This window comes from Pseudopodoces humilis, chromosome 5 (genome assembly GCF_049639895.1).
Source record: "Pseudopodoces humilis isolate 2021_Gansu_Grassland_sample_001 chromosome 5, ASM4963989v1, whole genome shotgun sequence".
NCBI classification, from domain to species: Eukaryota; Metazoa; Chordata; class Aves; order Passeriformes; family Paridae; genus Pseudopodoces; species Pseudopodoces humilis.
In genome coordinates this window covers 19,660,320-19,674,773 of record NC_142204.1, presented here as the reverse complement: position 1 = coordinate 19,674,773, position 14,454 = coordinate 19,660,320, and the positions used below count along the sequence as shown (strand labels likewise).

At 42.6% G+C, this 14,454-nt stretch overlaps 1 protein-coding gene across 4 annotated transcripts in view; it reads right to left on the bottom strand.

Moving 5' to 3' along the window:
* The window catches only part of STAB2 (stabilin 2), a 72,749-nt gene that overhangs the window by 36,139 nt on the left and 22,156 nt on the right, over positions 1 to 14,454 (bottom strand). For all 4 annotated transcript variants that reach the window (XR_015772506.1, XM_014256836.2, XM_088055338.1 and 1 more), the window contains exons 16-26: positions 13,878 to 13,931; positions 13,119 to 13,199; positions 12,005 to 12,154; positions 6,741 to 6,827; positions 6,112 to 6,223; positions 4,730 to 4,910; positions 3,560 to 3,653; positions 3,206 to 3,364; positions 2,713 to 2,808; positions 1,890 to 1,985; positions 846 to 893 (exon numbers count right to left, since the gene is read on the bottom strand). Coding sequence is in view for 3 of the 4 variants with exons in the window: in XM_014256836.2 (XP_014112311.2) it covers positions 846 to 893; positions 1,890 to 1,985; positions 2,713 to 2,808; positions 3,206 to 3,364; positions 3,560 to 3,653; positions 4,730 to 4,910; positions 6,112 to 6,223; positions 6,741 to 6,827; positions 12,005 to 12,154; positions 13,119 to 13,199; positions 13,878 to 13,931 (1,158 nt within the window). In the remaining variant the exon portion in view is untranslated. The remainder of the gene's footprint in view (positions 1 to 845; positions 894 to 1,889; positions 1,986 to 2,712; positions 2,809 to 3,205; positions 3,365 to 3,559; positions 3,654 to 4,729; positions 4,911 to 6,111; positions 6,224 to 6,740; positions 6,828 to 12,004; positions 12,155 to 13,118; positions 13,200 to 13,877; positions 13,932 to 14,454) is intronic.

The window sequence follows — 14,454 nt, the reverse complement described above, 5'->3', positions numbered from 1 at the left end:
GGTTCTAAACTGAAAAAGAGTGGATTTACATTAGTTATAAGAAAAGTTTTTTTACAATGAGGGTGATGAAACACTAGAAGAGTGTTTCAGGGAGAAATTCTCTCTCCATCTTCACTGACAAAACACAGGAAGAGTTCTCTCAGGGAGGTGGTGGATGACCCATCCCTGGAGTCATTCAGGGTCAGGCTGGGCAGGACCCTGAGCAACCTGATCTAGTTGAAGATGTCCCTACTTATAGCAGGGAGATTGGACCAGATGGCCTTTAAAGGTCCTTTTCTACTCAAACCATTCTATGATTCTCTTTCCTGCACCTCAGCCAGGCCTGCACAGACTGATTTCTTTTCCTGTTCTCTTGCTGTGGCAGCAACACATTGTCCAGCCATACACTTGCATTTTCCTGCCATGGGACATGGAAATGAGGGCTAAGACATTATCTTCCCTTCCCACTTGCCATTTTATTGAATGAGAGAAGCAGAAAAAGACACCTGGGGTCATGTTCAGTCGCTGCTCACACCCTGCTGCTGGTCATCTGGGCTGCAACTTGTGTTTTCATGCTAAACTAGTCAAGTAGCTCCCTGCCTCAGAGAGCACTAGCTCTGCTGCTTGTGGAGCTTCCTTACTTGCTGAATTTGGGTTTAGAAGTAGTTCTTCAGGCAGAAATAGAGAATCACATGATTAGCCCCTCCACAACTGGTGGGAAAGGCACCCTGATGTCTCTCCAGGTCTTCAGCTTCCTCACTCTGATGGAAATATTGCTGTGAGGTTCCCATTTCTAAACTCTACAAGGCTCATGTATTTCTGCAAACTTGAACATTCTAAAGAAATCAGCCATGAAGGGTACTTACATTAACCCATTGGTTAAAAGCAGCTGCTTCTGACAGAGTGGATAACTCCTGATTAGAAAGAAAAGAGATCAGTGAGTTTGTAAGCTATAACTAGCTATACCAAAGTGCTCTTGACTATGGTGCAAACCACCGTGTCTGGCCTGGCTGATGTGACATGGAAGAGGAAGTTTTCATTGTGTGTGTGAAAAGGGATGGCATTAATGTTTTTTTTTAATACTGACACTTTCTGGTAATGGAAATGGTGAGTTACCAATTCTTGAAAATCAGGCCATGGATTGCTTAGGTGTGTACCTGGTAAGTATTTTGTACTGACCCCAGGCTAAGCATTCATTTCCTGTGATGTTAAACTTAATTCTTCTCTTAACTCCATGCAAAATTGATTGAAGTATATGTTGTTTTAGCTGATATTTGTACAGCAGCTTTCACATCACCCAGCCCTTATTCTGCCACAGTACTTAGAACAGAGATAGATGATAGTATAAGCAGGGGCGGCAGATAGTGCTGAGAGCCATGTAAGATTATTGCCAGGAGCTGAGACTGAGGGCACTTTCTTTTTTTCTGCACTGTTAAATGCATATTTATTTCACCAATTGACTTGCTTTGATTTTATCTGACTGTGGGTCAGCACAGTTGGATTCAACATGATAAATTGATCATTTCCACTGAGAGAGGCTGCAGGGCAGAACTTCAGAAGCATTGACTGCTTGGTGCTCCCAGCTGGGAGGTGAGTGCTTAGCACTTCTGCAGGTCTGGGCTCTGGGATTGGCATTTTTCAACTTGTTTTCAATTTCAAATTTTCAGTTGGTTTGGAGCCAGAAATATGCTCTGCTCCCTTAGGCCCCTTTCCAAGCTGTGTTTTAAACACAACAGATCATTTATCAATCAGGCAAGCAGCTCCCACTGGAATGCTCTTTGCAGGGATCACTGATGGGCTTCATATTTTTCTGGCTGTGTATAAAGGCTTTGCTATTCTCTCTGGGTAAGATCCAGTGTGAGACCTGTGCAGCAGGTCCTGTGCCCAGAGGGAGTGACCCCATTACTTACATCTGCAGCGTTTCCATAGCATATCCTACCGTCCCCCTCGTAGCCCTTTGGGCACACACACTCCCAGCCACGAGAAGACTCAAACTGACAAGTTGCCTTTAAACCAGAAAGAGAGAATTTGTCAAATACTCAGGAGACCACTCCAGCAAGGATGGCCTTTTAAGCCTCTTACTAGGACCTGTTCATATACAAGCATAAACTTACAAAGGATTTTTTTGCCATCTTCCATGGATGTTCTCATCTTCCTGTAGGACACACTCCATCAGCCCAGGGCACTACCTCCCTCCCCTACCCATCATGCACTAAGTCTGCAGGAATCTAAACCCTTGCTCCACCTTTTCTGGTTTCCTCTCTACATATTCTGGACCCTATTCTTTCACTTGAATGATCCATCCTCTGCTGCCCAGAGCTCCTCACCTCAGCTCTGTCCCTGTGCCCCACCTGAGGCTGGGACTGCAGGGCACAGCAGAGCCACTGATAAAGCTGATAGATGCCTGGTAGAGATGTTTGACTTGGGTAAATATCCCAACAGGATAGTGCATCCATGTTGTAATTGCTGGTAGAAAAACAGCATTTATTTATTCCAGGCTCAAAATAATCCCTGTACCAGCAGATTTGGGAGCAGCTCTTGCAGTCTATCCTCAACTCATGTACCATACTTATGTGGTTCACACAGTTTTTGGTGCTTGTAGAACTGGTTGGAAAAGGCTTTCTCAAATAGAAATTGCAGGCTTGAAATGGGAAATAAATTCTATGGTGTGCGCAGGAGGCGAGGTGTGATATGTATCTGAACACTTTGTTCAGGGAATGATTAATTACTCACCAGATGATGGCATTTTCCATTTTGTTCCAGGCACGAGTTTATGAGTGTGCATTCAATTCCATTCCCTTGAAATCCATCCTTACACTTACAGTCATTCTGTCATTTCAATAAAACACGACAATTCATTAAAAGGATTAAAATAGTGTGCATATTCTAGACATGGTAAATTAGTTTCTCTGTGTTTCTGTAGCTTAGCATTGGCTTCAGTGGAATGACACTGACTAATAGCTGCAGCAGACCTTTATACTGACATCTACTAATGTGCTTTCTAAAAATGTGTTTGCTGCCAGAGCACCACCACATAGAAAGGAGGGAGCACTGGGACTGGAATTTCAGGAGACTGTTTTGGGTAGAGAGCACCATGTGGAAATAACATTGTGGGTGTGGGGGAGAGGAGGCTTTGGGGAAGAAGACAGGGTAGGGAACCCAAGCTCTGGCAGAGGAAAATGGTTGAGGACATGCACTGAAGGTGACATTGAATGGGAGGACCTACCTGACCTGGCCCAATGTATATGCAGGTGGCATTCTCGTGGCACCGTGCCGTGGTGGGCAGCAGGCAGTTGTCGATGGCTGAGCAGTCCCTTCCATCTCCTGTCCATCCCATCTGGCAAATGCACCTGTGCTCCCCTGGGCCTGACTGAACACACTCAGCCTAGGGGAAGATGCAGAGGCAGCTACTCAGGACTCTTAGGGGGCATCTGGCTTTAGCCATAAGCCTTGTCTAAGCTCTGTAGTGGTATCTGGGGACACAGCCTGGAACTCCAATGAAAACTGTGACTCTTCTGCGGAAGTTTCTGGCCAAACACTCCTCTTTGCTCACCTTTCAGAGGGAAAAGGACATACTTACATTGATATTGCAGCCAGCAGGGTTTAAAACAGCACAAGGATCAACTTTGCTGCAGCTCAAGCCGTCTCCCTCATAGCCAGGTTTGCAAACACAGCTACAGAGACAAGAGGAGGAAGGAGGCATTACATGTGACAGGACAGCTGTAAAGTACAGTGATTGTTTTCCACTGTAACATGCTATTTATAGGCAGCTTAAAAATGGTAACCTTGGATTCGTGATGCAAGTAGCTCAAGTGTGTACACTATGCTTTTTTTTTTTCTAAAATATCGGCTGGATTAATTGAGCCAAATCAGGGATCCATTCTCTGCATATGAGATGGGGAGTGAAATTAATAACATTAATTAAATTTAATTAAATTTAATTAATAACATTAATTAAAATAACATTAGCCAAGCTAATGTTATCATTGTAAAGTTGAGCTAACAGCTCTGAAATATTTATGGTCTGGCTATGCTTGCTCTCAGTGATACAGAAGATGGCTCTCTCCCTGAAATGTGTGCAAGACAATGACCCCCCCCTGTTTCCCTGGGTCTCTCCCCAGGATTAACCTATATGGGAGGGAATTACTTAAGCACTCAGGTTCTGCAGCATCCCCCATTGTGCTTTGTTGTGACTCATTATGGATACACTGCGGCAAGAGGAAAACTTGCTGCATGTGACGGTGAGCTTGAGGAAAGTGCAGGGCAGCTGAAGCTGTAGCAGTTTTGTGACCAGTCCTGGCAGGACTGGGGAACCTGTGCTGAAGTCTGTGGTGCTGTGGTGTGCAAAACTTACCTGAGCTGACCACAGTGAGATATCGATCCTCCAACTGCTGAGAATTTCATTCTTTCTCAGCAAGGCTTAAACTCCTAAATCACTAAGGAGTGGTTAGAAAGAAGAGCTTCCTAAAAGCCTCTGTAGATGCTGGTAGGAAGGGAGGCTTTTAATCAAGGATCAGATCTGAATGCAACTATCTTTCAGTGTAAAATATATAAGGTACAGGGTATTGAAAATGTGTAATTATTATCTTGCAACTCAAGGCTGATGTGATGCATGCTTATGCTTATTTGCTGCATAGCAGGATTGCAGTGGCTGCTGTCTGTGCACTGCTGCCAGGGACTGTTTTGGTCAGGCAAATGGGAAGGAGCTGCAGCACAGTGAATTTTAATTTGATGCAAGTTACTGACTTACCTCACTGTGCCATTGCTAAGCTGACAGTCTGCATGCACGTGGCAGAGCTGTAGGGAGGGCTCACAGGGAACAATCTGCTCCTCACAGAGTTTCCCTGTGTACCCAGTGCTGCAGGATCCAGGAAGACAGGTCCCATCGCTGTCTATTCGGTTATCACACTTCCCATGAATGCAGAGGCACTCTACCAGAGATAAATTACAATGTGCAGTTCCATAGTGGAAAAAACCAATTATCCTTGCATAGCATTTCTTATGAATCAGCTCTTCCTATTTTCTTCAAGAATCTAAATTTTTGTATTTTTAATCTCACTTTGATGGGGGACTTGTTTGTTAGTCATAGCCATGCCTTTTCAGGTGTGTTTTATGGGTAACTCTATAAAACCCACTGTATTTTTACACTTCTCTTATAAATAAATTTCAAAGTGCTTCAGAGAAGTAGGAACAAAATGCTATGTCCTAGACTATTAAAGTGATTGATTGCACGACTTTTGCTGTGACAGGGTAAGCCTTTAAGCATTGAGCCCACAGATCCTACAGATTGCACAGTGCTGGGTATTCAGAGCATCAGCACAGACCTACCAGCACTTTGCTAGAACTGGTGGATTGGTGCTGCTGGAGGCATAGCAATGTGCCCAAAGGACACAGCAGGAAAGCTTTGTGCATTCCAAAGAAGTGCCAGTGGTGACTAGTAAAGCAAACACTTACTATTTTGGTGGGAGTTTAGCAACTACCACCATTCCTTATGGAAGTTGTATCTCAGCTTTTGTCCATGTACTTCTGAACCCTCAAGTGAGCTCTGCTTCATGAATGGCAGGCTATTTCATAACAAAGAAGACTAAAAATGATTTTGTAGATGAAGAATGTATATATGTTTGATGTTGTATATGCTGTAGACTCTCAAAGGTATTATGGTTTGGCTCAGTAGGATTAAATCTATCAGTGCAGAACTATAAACCATAAATTAGATCAGAAATTATTCAGTACGGATAGTTAAGTGGCCTAAATATGACTTGTTTATAGATCTAGTTGTTCTTAGATTAGTTATGCTTGTCATTGCAGGCAAAATCTGTTCTGTTGTGGGCAATAGCAGATGGGAACAGAATAGGAAAGATTTTCTTTTTAATTACTTGTGTGAGTGAGACAGAAATAAAAAAGAACATTAAATTAGTATAAAACAAGCTATGCCCCCTGCAAAAAGTCATTTAGAGTATTTACACAGACCCTGGCCTTATGATGTGTCCCTTTGAAATAGGAAATGAAAATACCCCAGGAACATCTTGCTCATCCTCCACAGGGACAACCAGTTAACTCCTACCTGAACACCACTAGGGTCCAAAAGAAACAGCCCACACTCTTGGGCTGAGGCTGTAGAGCTGCACTTACCTTTGTCACACTGAGGTCCATATTTGCCAGGGTCTGAGCAGAACTGGCAGCTCAAGCCTTGAAATGCCTCAGAGCAAACACAAGTGCCATTTCCATCCAGGCCATCCATACACTGTGATATGGAAGGGAGATGATTGTTATGTATGAATTCAAGCAAGTCTTTACCCTAGAAAAGGGACTACATGCCTGTTCATATTTTGTGACTCTGACAGACTCTCAGGAAGAACCCCAGGTTTGCTGAAAAAGTTTCAAAGAAAAACTTTCCTTATGCTTTTCCTTTGCTGCTATATATTCTACCTTTGCCGTTTTTATGTGAGAATAGTGAGCTGGGTCATTACACTGAGCTGTGCAAATTAAAAGCATGAGAATGGGCCACTCAGCCTTGCCTGTGTGCTGTGTGTTGGAACCCTAGAAATCTGCAATTTGGACATCTGAGTGGTGAAAGATTCATTTTCCCTCCTACCTATAACTGACCATGAAATTCATGGCCATCACTGGACACAGATGAAGGGGGCAGCCCTTGTGGAGCCCAAAATTCCTGCTGGACAGAAATGCTCCAGGGACTTTTGGGACACAGCTTGTCTTTCCCCACCCTTGGAGTGCAGGGTGCTGCTGGATGCTCTGCTTACCTGCCCATTTCCAGAGCAGGGTTTGGAGAAACCTCCTGGACACGGCCTGCAGTCAGGGCCAAAGAAGCCTTTGCAACACTTTGGTTCCTGCAAAATAAAGAAAATAAAGAAAATAAAGAAAATAAAGAAAGTATCTGTTTTTCAGTGCTTTAGGGCAGAGTCAGTGCACAAAGACCAAGTCTTTCTTGTGTTTTGGCCCTCTGGGAAGGCCCATAGGGATAACTGTCTCTGAAAAGCCTTGTGTTGAACCAGAACCAGCCCCACATTGGCCTCGTTAAAAACCTGGAGGGGTGTTGACAGCTCAGTAAGGGGATGCACAGACCATCAGCTATTGCCCTTGTACTTATCAGACTCAGTGTTTGAAATCCCCATCCTGACCCCACTTACAAACATGCCAGTGGGTATCTGCTCATAATTGTGTGCAGTCTCATGTTTGCCAGTGGGAGTACAGTGGAATTGGGCTGCGGGCAGTCTCCTTGGATTCTGAGATCAGGAATCTCAGGATATCTCACCCCAGGGAGATGTTGTGACAGCCAGACGTACTGCTTTGATACTTCCTTCCCCTCTGCATCAGGGTGGGATTTAGCCACCATGCAGGTCTGAATGGTCTTTTCAGTCATATCTGTTGTTTTATTTGTGAAATGGCTTCTTGATCCATTTATTTATCAAGAGAAAGTGTATTAGAAAAGACTCATTTGCATGTGTGATTGCAGAGAACTAGGACTTAGCAGAAGTCTTACAAAGCTTACAGTTTTTAGGCTTATCTGCCTGTCACTAAGTGGTGATCATAAAGTGCAGAAGCCAGAAGGGTGTAAGAACTTCTCAGGGGCTAATGGCTTCTGCAAGAACTAGACTTCCCAACACAAGTTGATGTGTGTTTCTCATGAATATTTCCCACTCATTGTTATCCAATATCATGGGAAGTCCTGGGACAGGAGTGGCTGGGACCAGGAGAGGATGAGCTGTCCTGTTCTTCATGGGTGAAGCTGGATGGGAAAATGAATTCACCTGGGCTTGGAGCCTTGTGTGAAAACTCCTGCATGGCACAGTGTGAGTCGGCTGTTGTCAATAACATGACAGCTAATCTGGATTTTCCCTGAGATTTAGCTCTGAGATCTACACTAGCTCCTCTCAGCCTGGTGTTGAAGTGCATGGAAACTACATGGACATGCCCAAACATCTCTCAGCTGCAAAAGGAAAGTTCACCATATATAAGACAATATTTTGGAAAACTTTTACATACTTTTCCTTCAGGAGCTGTAATACTATAACTCTGCTGTTATATTGCAATGTCCTTTATGACTCCAGGCTCTCGCAAAGCTGTTTTTTTAAGAGGATGGGCATTCAGTAATGAACCTCTGTTTTGACAAAGGCTGGAACATGCACAAAAGGGAAGCTTTAGTATTTCTAAGCTACGTAGAGGTCTGTGATAGTCTTAATATCACAGCATAATTTACCTGGAGAACAAGAAGCACCTTGCTGGTATTGCATTTTAAAATTTTATTAAATCATCTATTTTTCACGATATGAAATTTCTTTTCATTGTATTCTGATTACTGATTTACAGGACTACTATCAGTGAATTTTTATAAAATGGGGAATAACATTCTCGTGATAGCTAGACTTGAATTTTGTATGCAGAGAAATATGCAGCTAAATTTGCATCTCTTAGATACAAAGCAGATGGGAGAACTTCAATCCTTCCTGAACCTGTGTCTGCAGACTGTTACTTCAGGGAGGATGCTTAATCAAAAGGAAACTTTTAACAGATGTGGGGTCTATTTTAAACATATTCGTTTCATTAACTCTCAAAGCATTGTCATAGTGATTTTCATTCCTCACATCTCTCTGCTGAAATAGGACCTGAGAAAAAAAGTAAGAGCTTCTATGAAGTATACAGGGAGTTTTGCAACAGCAAACAAAATAATGCTGAAATTATCAGATGATTCAGTCATTGCCAAAAAGAGTAAAAAGTACCATCTCTACTTGTATTTTTATGCAGTCTCCATATGTGGTCCTTTTGCCCTCTATATTGGCAGAGGAATAACCAAAATATGGATTTGCCCCCGTGTCTTTTGTACAACTGGGGAGTCTGCAGGGAAATGTCACTTAGGATGGGCTGTGCATCCTGGGGACAGGGAGCAATTGCACGTTGTAAACAACCTGCACACACACCCTAGAAGGAAACAATAGGGACAGGGATTTGAAAAGGCATTATACCAACTGCTGAGATGCATACTTATGAATGGCGTACCCTGTAAATTTTAAGTACCTCTGTTTTATGACTTCTAAGTGTTACAGCATGAATCTGGAACCAAAGGGCAGCACCAGCAGTATATCTGCTGGCTCTGGTTTTTGAAGAATGGTTGTTCATTTCCACTTTCTCCTTTCTTTCCCCATTTTTCCTTCCCTCACTCCCTTCTTTTAATGAAGCTTCCTTGACAGAAGAAAACAAGGATATGAATGCACTGCTGTCCTCTACTCGACTCAGTATAAATGAGTTAACTAATATTGTCTGAGAATCTAGTGAAGTCTACACATTTAACTTCTGTGAGAATATCTTATTTCTTCCTGGAAAACCATGGATTAGTTGAGTCTAGAATGCAGGCACTGTGAACACAAATTTGTCTTGTGTATAGGTGGCAAAGAGAAAAATATTCTTTGCTTCCAAATCCTGGATCCTGTACTCCATTAAGATCCAGTGGTACATAGATATATTTTTGTCTTCACCCTTTGGTTGCTTTTCCTGACTAGCTAATTTATCATCACGTGGTGGTGACAGAGGCTGGCAATTACATTACTGAGGAGATATAAACTCCATTGGCAGTTTTAAAGGTGAATTCTCTACAAGCTCTACATGCAATTACTTCGGAGAGGTTGAAACTTTCAGAGTGTGGATATGGAGTTTGTCAAAGCTATTGTCCTTGTGACTATTAATGTCTTGTTTTTCAATCAAGTTAGCATAAATCCTAGGGTCAGCATCCAATGTGTTATGTGCTTCTGTTTTGTAGCCATTGAACAGGAGACCATAAACCTGAATTATGTCATTTCTCCCACAGATGTATCACTGGAGCTGTGGGAAAAGAATCAGGTACTGGTTTGGATTTAGCAGTCCCTCATGTCTCCAAGACTTAAAGGAATAAAGAACCAGACTTACAAAAGTATTCATGCAGCAAACAGCTGAGGTACCAACACCACTCCTATTTTAAAATCTGTGGGTCAGATATATATATTTTGGCAAATACATTTAGATGTTATAAAAGCTCTTTTTCAAGCTTCATAGTCATGTTTGAAGCTGACATAAAGTCTTGCCTTTGTCTGAAAATTCCTGTAATTGTGCTTTTGCCCCTTTAGAACATAAAAATCTGGCTGATTGTTGTGGGCAAAGTTTTCCTCTGTTGGTGCTGCTCTTCCTGCTGCTCAGTGCCACTTAGTGTCACCTACTCAGTCCCTTTCTCCCCCTGGAATGGTCCCAGCCACATGCACCTGCTCCCTCCTTTTCCTGAGAGTGGGAGCCTGGTCTCTCTCTTCTGCCACGGCCCAGTGGAGGACAGAGAAAAGAGTCTGCACAGGCAAGGTCAGATCTGTTTTCAGTAGCAGATTGACACACTGCCTTCACACTGAAGTAGTTGGAGCACAGAGATATATTCCCATCAAATCTGCCATGGGGATGATGGTCTCTGGGGGAAAGGGGAGCAGGGAGTTGGTGTCAGCTGCTCCTTCAGTGCTCTGAGCACCACTTGTCAGAGATCATCAAATCTGGCCGTGGTCCACACATCAGGCAGCTACTGAGCACCTGCTGCCCCTTCTGTGCTCTTTGTGACATTAAGAATAAGCCCTGCTTTCCTTCAGCTAGGCTCAGCTGCAGCTTTCAACATTTGGGTATGGTTACACAGATAAGTATGCATTTGCCCAAAGGTTTCATCTTTAGGGATGCAAAGTTCTTGTACATGTGTAGATCTACGGGTTCCTGCAAGGTTTGTGTCCTTTAACTCTTCAAATACAAGTAGTATTTATTAAGTGGTGTTACTCCTGTTTTCTGAGAGTGATGGAAATGCTTGGTGCAGAGTAAAAACTGCAAAATTTCTCAAAATTGTGTTTTCCTGGTTAGCAGTGCTTTGCTTAAATCATGGAATATATAACTATATTTTTAGCAATGCATTAAGATTTCGAGGCTGACAGAAGTGCCTGACTTAAATTTGGGGAATAATTTTTGTGACCAACAGTGTTTGTTTTGTCTTTAAATTAGTTTTTGTCTGTTGCTTTAGGATCAATTGATGTTGTAATTAATTTTTAGGTAGGTTTTCGGTAAGGAATTTGAATTACTGGAATGTTCTGGGTGTGGATTGCTTTTTGCATCAGAGATTTCTGCTTGGAGCTTTGCCTGGCTTATGACTATATTGCAAGTACAGCACTTTGTAGTTACTGCCAGAGGTAATAGATCTTTACTGCCAGTGTTTTCTTCATTACAGTTTGATGCTGTCCAACTCTGCTGGGAACCTCTTTGCAGGCTGTGGTTTTGGACTGCTGTAAGCTGAGACATTAAATGTTTTCCTTTTGCACCGGAACTGTTACTGGCCCAGATATGGGCTTGAACATGGTCCAGAGGCAGCTCACTGGAGCTGTGCTTGCTCCAAGTGAAAAGTTTGGTCTGACATTCAGCCCTCTTACCAGAAACAGCATCTGAATGTTACCAAGTAAAGGCCTGGACTGTGTAACCTAAGTAAGCAAGGTTTGTCAAAATCCACCCTTTTAAACAGGAACAGTTTTGTTTCTGGAGGAAAGCAGGGCTAGGGGAATATGTGGCTGCTGAAAATAACATATTTCTAATATACAAATATAAAATGGTTATGTAAATATTTTAATTTTCTGTTTCCTTTCCCTGCATATTTAGTAGAAATGAAAATATTGATCTGGAGTAGTTTGCCCTGAGAACATGACACGTGTAAATTCCCATGTACCATTCCCATCACCATTGCATGCACAGATGGGACTCAGGAACTGGAGGAAAGAGTTGGACTGGAAAGACAAAGAGTATTTCAAAGGGGTAATGCAACAGCTTAACATTTTTTACAATGGTATAGGATGTGTTCATATGAGTTCCCTGTTTGCAGTACTGCTAGGCTGGTGGCCACTTTTATTATTTTATCATTTCCAAAAAATACCTGTTTCAAATGGATGATATCAGAGAAAGTTAGTAAAGAGGAAGCTGGAATGCTTTGTAGGGAAAAGCTGGAGATACAGATTCATCATGTTTCTCTTACCTTTGTGACTTGACTTGTCTCCTCACACCAATGTGGTAAGATTGGAACAATTGTGGGTGGGATGAGAACGCCCTCAAGGGTATAAATGCGACCATTTTTTGCAACAATATCTATTTCTTCCATTTTTTCTCCACTCACCAAGACTTGTCCCTATGAAGCAACAAATTATTATTAATAATAAAGTGTTTTTAGGTCCTCAAATTCTGATGATTTAAGTTTAAATGTTGAAAATTACTTTCTAGTCATGCTTCTTTTGAATTTGCTATCTAATTTTTTTTATGCTTGTTTATGCAAGAAGCACACATATATTGTGTATTTTTTTGAATATTGGTCTTCAGCAGAGGTATCTGAAGTTTTTCCATGTATCTGCCCTGTCAGCCTCTGGAACTGGTCTGAATTACAGACTGCCCAAAATGAGAAGACTGCTGATGACTTCAGGCACTGATTTCAGTGGGTTTAAGCATGCCGTGGTGTTCTCTCTGAGAGAGGAGAGGGGAAGTGAGTGATAATCTGGGATCTATCCAAATTCACAGGAGAGAGGAAAAAAAGCAATCTTTCAGCATTTACTCCTGCAGCTGCTCTGCCCTTACAAGAATTTTTATAGGTGCATCTCCACTCCAGAAGAGAAGGAAGTTAACCTAACAGATCAGTTTGGTTTTGCACAAGCATTGATAAATTAACACTTTTAAAAATGTGTTCACTAGGTACATCACGATCAGAGACTAGAATATTAAAGAGAGAAAAATAATATTTTTGTGTGCACAGATAAGTGTTTAAAATTACTAAAATATGTTACAGAATGATTTATAATATTTTTTATAGATTTTATTTTTGTTTTTAAATAAGGCAGAGCATGAACAGAAATCATTCCTGGACTGTGGATAATCATAACGACAAAACCCCTATAGAATGGGGGTTATATACCACTCATTGGCTCTGCATCCTTTATAATATTAATGCTGGCAGTAGGTGGGAATGAAAAGTTGAAAATTCCTGCCTCATTCTAGCAAGAAATTCCTCCGCTAATGCTCCCCTTATCCCATTTTTTATTCTCCCTGCATGCAAAGTTGCCTTGATCAGAGTGAGCTGCTCACAGGTGAGGGCTGTGACTTACAGTGCTGGTCTTGTTAAAGTGAATGAACTGCTTTGCCATGGTCCTGATGTGCTCTATTGAGACAAGGCTGGCAACCTCTAGCTGAAATGAATACAAATTGGTTGAGAGAAGTGTAACATCATTACTCTTTTCAAATCCAGATAGATTTCACAAGAAAGACTTTCTTCGGGGCGTGAAAATTATTATCAATGTGGTCAGCCTTGCAGTGACTAACCAGCTTGTGTAACAAAGTTAGTGTCATTAAATCATGACTGAGCTTGCTGGTTCCTGCATTGTGAGAACCTTATTGTTCAAAAGAATATGAATTTTTCTTCCAATTATAACAATCAGTCTAATTAAAGTTAATACTTGTCTCTAAAAATAGCCCTGTGGTGGTGCTGGTACCATGACACATGTACATGGTCCTTCATGTTGCCTCTGTTCCCTCTGATCCCACTCTCTGTGCTGGGAGTGACCATGTCAGATGATCTAAACAGAGCTTTCATTAAGGATACAGTCACTTCTTTCCTTCCTTCCCCACAACAGAGACTGAGGTGGGAATGAACTTGCCTCCAGGAAAAACAGAGGGCTTGCTTAGAGGATGGAAAAGCCAGCTCTTTCTGAAAAACAGAAGACTGATTTTAGCAGAAAAGGCTCAGAGATAGCTTGATTTCAATGGCAGTAAGTCCTTTTCCTGCTGCTCATGCCTGCAGTCCTGAAAATACCCCTGACAGTGGCTCTTGCTCTTACACTCTGGGCTGGCAAAGCAGCTGTGCTCACCTCAGTGTTGGAGACAATGTGATATCGGACCAGCTCCAGCAGCTTCCAGGAGCCCTGCCAGTGCAAAAAAGAGGCTGTTTTAGCCCAAAATGAGCCTCAGAAACCCAGTCTGGCTTGTTGAGTGGACATGGGGATGAGAACAGCATCCCAGGCTGGTGCACCAGAAACTTCTGGGTCAGTGGTGGTGCTGAGCTTGTGGCAGGCACCCTGGCATTCTCCATGCCCTCACCCTACACCACATTTTATTCTGATATGGGCCTTCCATGACATGCATGTGTGCTGGGACAGCAGGAGGTGTCCAGGGGACAGAACACCGGTATCCACCTCCTGGGACCCCATCAGCAGGGACTCCCATCCAGCCGAGCCCTTGTGGCAGCTGCTTCCCTTGACTGTTCCTACCAAGGGTGGTGCATTTCAGGAGAGGTTTTGGGGCTGTGCCACATGGCTGTCCAGTCTGAAGTCTGGGCAAAAGCAGAGGTCTGGGGGCCTGGTGTGCAGGAATATCATCCCTGAATGTGATGGGAGACCCCAGATCCTTTTCCTCTCTAGCTTGATGTCTTGATCCTTAATTGCTGGG